Source organism: Molossus molossus, unplaced genomic scaffold (genome assembly GCF_014108415.1).
Source record: "Molossus molossus isolate mMolMol1 unplaced genomic scaffold, mMolMol1.p scaffold_m16_p_4, whole genome shotgun sequence".
Lineage (NCBI taxonomy): Eukaryota > Metazoa > Chordata > Mammalia > Chiroptera > Molossidae > Molossus > Molossus molossus.
The window spans coordinates 81,157,419-81,166,909 of NW_023425377.1; the positions used below are offsets into that span (position 1 = coordinate 81,157,419).

The 9,491-nt window shown below is 48.6% G+C and overlaps 1 protein-coding gene across 1 annotated transcript; it reads left to right on the forward strand.

Moving 5' to 3' along the window:
- The first annotated feature begins 5,993 nt into the window (after positions 1–5,993).
- On the forward strand, positions 5,994–8,210 carry RPS15 (ribosomal protein S15). Its single transcript, XM_036241678.1, has 4 exons — positions 5,994–6,037; positions 6,358–6,443; positions 7,750–7,984; positions 8,072–8,210. The coding sequence occupies exons 1-4, from the start codon at positions 6,035–6,037 to the stop codon at positions 8,183–8,185; spliced, it is 438 nt and encodes a 145-aa protein (XP_036097571.1). The 5' UTR covers positions 5,994–6,034; the 3' UTR covers positions 8,186–8,210.
- The last annotated feature ends 1,281 nt before the right edge of the window (positions 8,211–9,491 follow it).

The following is a 9,491-nucleotide window of genomic DNA, read 5'->3' on the forward strand; positions in this document are numbered from 1 at the left end:
TGTGGGCATTGGGACAGGGCCCTGGGACAAAGCATGGTGGCTGGGACATTTATTAGGGCCCAAGAGCAGGGCTGGGCCAGGGAGTAGGAAAACTTACTCCACACCCTTGGGTTCAAGTCCATGTGGACCCTAGAGATGAGTGGGAGTAGGGGGTAGGAGGCAAAGGGGAGTTAGGAGCCCTGGGGCCCGGAAGATGAAATGGAAACTGACAACCATAGGGGCTGTCCCCTCCTACTGGACACATACGGGCCTAACTGGCAAAGTCCTTCCAGCCTCTGATATTTTGGTCTCCATTTTCTTGACTGCCCCTCACCCCAGATGCCTGGGGCTTTTACATTCAATAAAACCCCTACTTGCAGCCCCAAGAAGAGAGGTCAGTCAGCTTGCACACAGCACTCCTTTGGCTAGGGACAGTGGGGATGGGCTCCTGGGTTCCAGGAGTCAGGCCCCTGGGAAACAGCTGTGACCAGTTGTTCTAGTGTGTGTGTGGGTCTCCTGTGGCTGCTCTGACCAATCACCACAAACGCTTAAAACAAATGTAGCCAGTGTGGCTCAGTTGACTGAGTATGGTCCCATGGACTGAGAGGTCCCAGTTTGATTCCTGGTCAGGGCACATGCCCGGGTTGTGGGCTCAATCCCCAGTAGGGGGCATGCAGGAGGCAGCTGATCAATGTATCTTTCTCATATCTATGTTTTTGTCTCCCTTTCTCTCCAAAAAATCAATAAAAGCATATTTTTAAAAAAATGAACACGTTTATTCTCAGTTTTGGAGGTCAGGAGTCTGGCATGGTCTCAAGGGATGTCATTGGGGGCCGATATTTTGTCATTCTAAAAACCACAATCAAGATTTTAAAACATAAAAAGAAATTGATTTGTCCAAAATGGATTCTATGCCTCTAATGTGCAGGCTTGAGATAAACTAATGAACAGAACAGTTTCATTGTGACCCCCAAACACGCCTCGGGGTGGCAGCCTTCCATGTTCCCTCTGGAGCTGCTGCCATCCAGGTTTACAGGAGAAGCAGTAAGGAGGAGCAGTCATCACAGCTTTAAACCTTAACTTATTTGCCTGGCAGGTGTGGCTCAGTGGATTGAGCATCATCCCATGGACTGAGAGGTCCTGGTTCCATTCCCGGTCAGGGCACATGCCTGGGTTTCCACCTCAATCCCCCAAGTAGGGAGCATGTAGGCGGCAGCCAACTGATGTTTCTATCACATTGATGTTTCTATCCCTCCCTTCCTCTCTCTCTCAAAAAATAAATAAAAACATTTTAAAAAGAAAGAAGCCCTGGCCAGTTTGCTCAGAGGTTAGAGCGTTGGCCTAAGGTCCAGAGAGACCTGGGTTCCGTTCCCACTAAGGGCATGTACCTCGGTTGCAGTTTGTCCCCAGCCCTGGTTGAGTCATGCGGGTGGCAACCACTCAATGTGTCCTTTTCATGTCGATGTTTCTCTCTCTCTCTTCCTCTCCCTCCCACTCTATCTGAACAAAAAACGGAAAAAAAAAATGTCCTTGGGTGAGGATAAAAAAAAAAAAAGTAGCTCTTTTTGTTAGTGAAATAATTAGCAAAATTAAGGTCCTTGGCAAAAGGCATTGTGCAAATGGATTTCCAGCCAGCCAGGGCTCTCAGGAGCCTGTGTCACCCCTTCACTCCCTAAAGAACAGATCCTGTGGCCCCTAATAATGTATTTCCTTGGGGATGGAGGGTCTAGAGACACGCCCCCCCCCCTTTTATTTTTGTTTTATTTTTTAAAAAAATTTTGGTGTGGGAACCTAACCCAGGACTTTCTAGTCCGCAGGCCGTCGCTCCAACCTCTGAGCCAAACTGGCCAGGCCTCCCCCACCCCCCCACCCCCGCCTTTTAAATGTAGTTTAATTGGCTCTTACCCCAGGATTGTGGAAATGACTGAGGAGGTTCTCAGCTTTCTTGGAGACTTCATTTCCTCCAGGCCAGCCCAGTTCCCCACAAAGCCACTGATGCCAGCCAAACCATACCCAACAATCTGAACTGGAGGCCAGGAGGGGACCAGAGGCTCAATAAGTGACACTGGCTTCTCTTGCTTTAGCAACACCCAGGTCTTCCCTACACCAGGACCTTTGCACACCTGCTCTCTCCTCTAGGAAGGCACCCTTCTCAGCAGGGCTGGTTGCCACCTCAGTGAATTTGCATTAATGTTACTGATTACTGATATGCTTGGGCTGTCCTCTGCTATTTCACTTTTTTTCCAAGTTGTCTTTTTTGTCTTTTATGCCTCTCTGAGTTCTTTTTTTTGCAGTCAATGAAATGAGTATTTTCTAATGTAGAATTTTATTCATTCACTCATTCATTCATTCATTCATTCATTTTGGTACGTGCCCCTAGCGGGAACTGAACCCAGGACTCTCTGGTCCACAGGCCAATGCTCAAACCGCTGAACCAAACCGGCCAGGGCCTAATGTAGCCTTTTAGTCAAATGACTTTTTTTTTTTTATCCTTACCCTAAGAACATTTTTCCATTTTTGGTTCAGATAGAGTGGGAGGGAGAGAGAGGAAGAGAGAAACATCGACGTGAAAGGGACACATCAAGCCGCACGACCCAACCAGGGCTGGGGACAAACTGCAACCGAGGTACATGCCCTTAGCGGGAACTAAACCCGGGTCTCTCTGGACTGCAGGCCGATGCTCTAACTGCTGAGCCAAACCAGCCAGGGCTCTAATGACTTTTTTCATTGTATTTTTGGAGTGATTTTTCTTAGAGGGTCCTCTAAGAGCTTACTATATACATATGTTTAGTTGGTTGGTGTTGTTTTTTTAAATCCTCACCTGACAATATTTTTTTCAATTATCTTCAGATAGAGTAGGAGGGGGAGAGAGAGAGAAACATCAATATGAGAGAGACACATTGACTGGCTGCCTCCTGCATGACCCCAACCAGGGCCAGGAACTGAACTGCAACCAAGGTACATACTCTTCAGTCAGCAGTCAGACAGACGCTCCAACTGCTGAGCCAAACTGGCCAGGGCTAGTTGGTTTTTTATTTAGCAGAATGCACATAATATTTGCCATGTTTAACCATTTTTCAGTGTACAGCTCAATGATACTAGGTACCTTCACGTTATGCAACCATTTCCACCATCCATTTCCAGGACTTAGTCATTTTCCCAAAGTGAAACTCTGTCCCCATTAAACACTAATTCCTTGCCTTGGCCGGTGTGGTTCAGTTGGTTGGAGCATCATCTTGTACACTGAAGGGTCATGGGTTCAATTCCTAGTCAGGGTACATACCTAGGTTGTGGTTTTGATCCCCAGTCAGGAAACCAGTGAATATTTATTTCTTTCTCAGATCTATGTTCTTCTCTCTCTCCCTTCCTCGCTCTTTAAAATCAATTAAAAACATATCCTTGGGTGAGGATAACAAATGAACAAACAAAACAAAACAAAACACTAACTTCTCACCACTCTCCCCCAGCCCTGGCAACCACCATTTTGCTTTCTGTCTCTGTGAATCTGACCTCTTCTATAGACCTCTTATGAGTGGCCCTGGCCCATTTGTTCAGTGGTTAGAGCATTGGCCCATGGACCGAAGGGTTGCAGGTTTAATTCTGGTCAAGGGCATGTACCTGGGTTGCAGGTTCAATCCCTAGCCCAGTCAGGGTTGTGCGAGAAGCAACAAGTTGATGTGTGTCACTCACATCGATATTTCTCTCTCCCTTCGACTTTATCTTAAAAAAAAAAATCAATTGCCCTGGCCGGTTTGGCTCAGCGGTTAGAGCGTCGGCCTGCGGTCCTGAGAGACACGGGTTCAGTTCCTGCTAAGGGTGCGTACCTCGGTTGCAGTTTGTCCCCGGCCCTGGTCAGTTGTGCGGGTGGCAGCCACTCGATGTGTTCCTTTCACATTGATGTTTCTCTCTCTCTCTGTTCCTCTCTCTCCCTCCCACTCTACCTGAACAAAAAATGGAAAAATGTCCTCGGATGAGGATTAAAAAAAAAAAAAAAAGTCAATTGAAAAGTATCCTTGAGAGAGGATAAACAAACAAAAACACTTAAAAGAAACAAACTTTTCAAAACACACACACACACAAAAGGTGAATAGTGTTCCAGCGTGTAGATGCACCACATTTTGCTTATCCATTCATCCATTGATGGACACTTGGGTTGTTTTCGCCTCTTGGCCATTGTGAATCATGCTGTCCTAAACATGGGTGTGTAAATCTGGTCAAATCACTGCTTTCATTTATTTGGGTACACACCCAGAAGTGGGATTGCTGGATCATATGGTATACCATATACATCTTAATATGCCAGAATCACCTTCAGATGGACAATAACTTAATTCTAGTGAATATAGAAACAGTATTCCTACCCTGGCCTGGTAGCTCAGTTGGTTAGAGTATGGTTCCAATATGCCAAGGTTGTGGGTTTGATCCCCAGTCAGGCACATACAGGAATCAACTAATGAATGCATAAGTGAGTGGAGCAACAAATCAATATTTTTCTCTCTCTCTCAAATCAATTTTAAAAAAGACACACATTATTCATATATGGCCTAGTCCCTTGTTCCTTTTTGCTATTACTGTTATACTTATTACATTGATTTATGTTACAAACCCAGCAGTGCATTATTATAGCTGTTACTTACATAATTTTGTCATTTAAAGGCTGGCTGGTTCTTATCAGGGATGCCTTTTTCTGACCATGTTAGAAGCCCTCTGGATTTTCCTCCTGGCTCTGATATCCATATTACCTTGTCCCTTTCGGAAACTACTTACCAATCTGCAGAAACAGCTCTGTTATAGAAGAAATTGGGGTGTCCTCTTTTCCACTAGGTGCTGGGGGTGGGGTCCTTACAATATCTCTAGAAAAATAATTTTGTGAGATTTGCACGGGAGGATGAGTGATTTTTATTTGCAATGAATTACATCCTTGGGTTCCCAAAGTTCCATTCCAATCATATATGAAGTGTAGCTAGGGTTTCAGTAGAGCTAGAAGCAAAGCCAGTGTCCAGAGTTTCTGTTCCATGTTGCAGTGGGGCCCAGTTCAGGTTAGTTGCAGTCCACTAGTCCATTATGTGTGGGGGTCCACATGGCCGTGGGCCATGTGGGTGAATGCAGGACAGTAGTCTGGAGCAATAAGAATCCCAAGAGCATTAGAAGAACCAAGAACACAAGAGCCAAATCCTTTGCTATGGGAATTAAGTATCCGAATTTCACGTCCTTGCAGTGGCCACGCCCATTCTGACCAATAATCAGTTTCCAGATGTGACTGACACACAAGTACCTTCCCAACATCATCCCAACTTTACTGGGCATGCATCTATTCTCCTCCCTGCCCAGTCCCTTCCCCCAGTGATCTGCAGGGAATAGACCAGTGGCTCCCTGGAAAGTGTAAAACTTTAATTTCCTGGCGAAGCTACCCAAATGACATGCCTATACAGTCGTCCCTCGCCACTTCGCGCTTCGACTTTTGCAGCTTCACTCTATCCGGTTTTTTTTCAGATACAGTATTTTGAAAAAACCGCGATAGAGTGAAGCCGCGGAAGTCCAAGCGCGAAGTGGCAAGGGACAAGTGTACATAAATAAAGAATCCTACTTCGTGGAAATTCATTTATCGCGGTAGAGTCTGGAACTGATTAACCTCGACAGAGGAGGGCCGACTGTAGTATTTGTACTTCCCTTTGCTCCTTTCCTGTTATTAATAACTAGCTAATTATCATGGTATCAAACTCCATCATGGAACATTAGACTCAAACCAGACAGCACCGACTACAACAGTAGGTGCTCAATAAACATTTGTTAGGTGGGTTCCATTATTAGAGATTACAGAGTACAAATATGAGGCTTGAAAGGGGCCCCAACCTGGAGGTGGGGGGGTCCGAGCACAAACAAAAGCTTTTGCTGTCTAGCCTGCGCTGCACCCTCCGGGCAGCAGAGGGCGCACATCCTCTGCCGGGAAAGCCGAAGCGCTTGCGCACGCTGGGCCGAGGGGCGGGGCACTTGGGCGAGCTCGAGATAATTGCGCAGACGCAGAGTGGGTGGTTCTTTCTGAGGAGCCGACAAGATGGTATGTGCTGGGGCTTTGCTCTTGTGTGAAACTATCCGGCGCCATCCTAACTCTGGTCGCTCCTTGGAGGCGTGGGTCAGGCCGCGCAGCTTAGACAGCGTCCTCCAGGCCTCGGGAGCCGCGCGTTGTGGGGGCACGGGGTGGGTCTGGTGGGTGTCACTACGGATGGGTCTGTACATGCTCTCATGTTCCAGCCGAATCCCCGTAGCCGCGTGTTTTTCGGCAGGACCCTTGGGCCCGGTAATCCCGTTGTAACCGTAGGGGTGGGAGATAGATCTCAGGCTCGCGCTCATATCCTGCTTGTCCCTGCCCGCTTGCAGGCGGAAGTGGAGCAGAAGAAGAAGCGGACCTTCCGCAAGTTCACCTACCGCGGCGTGGATCTGGATCAGCTGCTTGACATGTCCTAGTAAGGGTCGGCTGGACCAGGAAAGGGGTGGCGGCGGGATTGGGTCCTGGAGTGCCGGGGGCTGCAGCCTGACTTGCCGTCGCGGCCTTACAACTAATGTAGCGGCGTAGCTTGACATTAATAGAACTTGAACGTGTCCTGTTGAACATTTTTCCGTCCACTTGAAAACGCAAGTTTCTGTATCAGACAAGCTTTGTAGGGTCAGGCATCTAGCCGGGGTTTGGCACATGGGCGGGAGTTTGCGACTCCAAAGTTGGAAGCTTCTAAGCAGGTTGGTGGTGGTCTGATTTGTGCTTCTTAAAACTCTTCTTTCGGCCCTGGCCGGTTTGGCCCAACGGTTAAAACTCTGCCTTCGGTGTCGGGGTTGGTGCGGATCTGGTCCTCCAGATGAGGAAGGCTTGGTGACAGCCAGGGTCCCCAGGTCTACTGTAGATGTGCCTGGGTCTAGGCTTGAGGATCCAGTTTCCTGGGACCACAGCAGGCTGAGTTTCTCGGGCTCGTTGTTGTTGTTGGGGTGTGTGTGTGTGTGTGTGTGGTACGTGCCCCTAGCGGAAACCAAACCCGGGACTCTCTGGTCCACAGGCCCACGCTCAACTGCTGAGACAAACTGGCCGGGACTCTTTTTTGTTGTTAATCCTCCGCGGAGGATATTTTTCCACTGGTTTTTAGATAGAGTGGAAGGGAGTGAGGGAGAGAGACATGGATTGGTGCCCCCGAATGATCCCAGTCGGGGCTGGCGATTGAACCTGCAACCCAGGCATGTGCCCTTGACTAGGAATCAAACCGGATACCCTTCAGTCTGCAGGCTGACACTCTTTTTTTTTTTTTTTTTATCCTCACCTGAGGACATTTTTTGCATTTATCTTCAGATAGAGAGAGAGAGCACGCACATAGACTGGTTGCCACCCACACAACCCCAACCCGGGCTAGGGATGAACTGCAACTGAATCATGTGCCCTTAGCGGAACGGAACCTGGGTCTCTCTGGTCCACAGGCCAACGCTCTTAACAGCTGAGCCAAATCAGCCAGGGCTCTCCTGGGTTTTTGATGCTTTTAGGAGCACAGCCTTTTGCCCACGGAAGTTCCAGCTGCGCCTCCTCACCTGAGCCTCCCGTCTTTCCTCGGTTTCTTCATTTCTAGACAGCGATGTGTAGTGGTTGTCAGATTTCCAGGATCCATGTCGATTATTTGGTTGGGCCATGAACGGTTGCTTTGGGGCACTACAGGGGGGGTCACTGTTGGTGGGGTAAAGAGTGGGGTCACCACCAGGGCTTAGGCCACACCTTCTGCCACACCTGTTCTCCAGTGAGCAGCTGATGCAGCTGTACAGTGCCCGGCAGCGGCGGCGGCTGAACCGGGGCCTGCGGAGGAAGCAGCATTCGCTGCTGAAGCGCCTGCGCAAGGCCAAGAAGGAGGCGCCGCCCATGGAGAAGCCTGAAGTGGTGAAGACACACCTGCGGGACATGATCATCCTGCCGGAGATGGTGGGCAGCATGGTGGGCGTATACAATGGCAAGACCTTCAATCAGGTGGAAATCAAGGTGTGTGGGGAGGCTGCATTGTCTGGGCGGGTGCGGGCCTATCCACCCATCATCACCTAACACTGGTCCATTCTTCACCTCCCACAGCCTGAGATGATTGGCCACTACCTGGGTGAGTTCTCCATCACCTACAAGCCGGTGAAACATGGCAGGCCTGGTATCGGAGCCACGCACTCCTCCCGCTTCATCCCTCTCAAGTAGCCAATAAAAGCACAGGCTTACCTAGTCTGAGTGTAACCCATTCTTCCAAGTGTCAGGGTTTTGGGCAATGTGTCAACCCCCCTGCATAGGGGGCTGGGCCTTGACACAGTACTTGGAGGCTCAGGTCAAGCATGACTTGTGTAGTGTGTGCCCCAATGTTGGGTAGTGAGTGTCCCTGGGTTTCCTGCTGTAGACATAGTGACAGCCACACGGATTAGGGGCTCTTGTGACCAAACTGGGAGTGTTCAGGGTCTTATGCTATTTTCCCTGTGCCTTGGTCCCTTGAACCTCCAAACCCAGATCTGCAGGTTTGGCCACCATCTGATTGCAGTGTAGCCTCTCTCCTCAGGCCCCCATCCATTTCGGGTGCGCCTCCTATGTTCCCCATTCAAGTGGTGGTTCCTGTAATCAAGCACATGAACAGCAAGTGACTTCTAATGACCTGGGCCACTTACCCATTCTCTCTGATTGATCCCTGCCTAACTTTTCTCAGTGCTTTTCACTCTCACCATGCTTCCTGCATCTGTCTGTCTTTTTGGACGTAATGTTTCTGGTTGACATCTGAAAGCCTTTACACAGTGGCCTCAGGACCCACACCACAACCTTGGGCCACAGGCCTTGGGTTGACTCATCCCCAGGACAGACCAGGGTGTCGATCATATGGCACCTCTGTAGGGTATAATGCAGAAGGGACCTAATTGCACTCCCTAAAGCATCCTGGTTGGATTCATTTCCTTCACGATGGGGAAACATACAGACAAAGCAGGAGTGGTGACATGCCTCAGCAGTTGGTGACTATCCAGACATCAGTGAGACTCTAAGGGGTCTTTGTGACTGATGGAATGAGAGAGAAAGTCCAGATGACACCTGGGTTTTGGACTGAGGAAGTGGAAGCTTGGAGTTATCCTTAGGGGATACTTTCTCTGTTGTGAATTGTGTTGCTATGTATGTGTGTGTGCATGCATATATATCTCTTCTAGATTCTGCTTTCAAGTCTACCCAGAAGTGGGATTGTTGGATTGAATGGTGGTTCTTTGTGTAATTCTTCGAGGAACCACCATCCTTTTTTCCATAGCAGCTTACCCACCAGCTGTTCACAAGCTTCCAATTTCTCCACATCATCATCAGCTCTTGTTAATGTCTAGTTTTTGTAGGGAGTTTTTGCTGTCTTTGTTTGTGTCAGTAGTCACCCTAATGAGGGTGAGGTGACAGACCTATTTATTAATTTTAGAAAGACAGGAAAGGAGAGGTAGAGAAAGAGAAACATCAATTTTGTGGTTCCATTAATTTATGCATTCATTGGTTG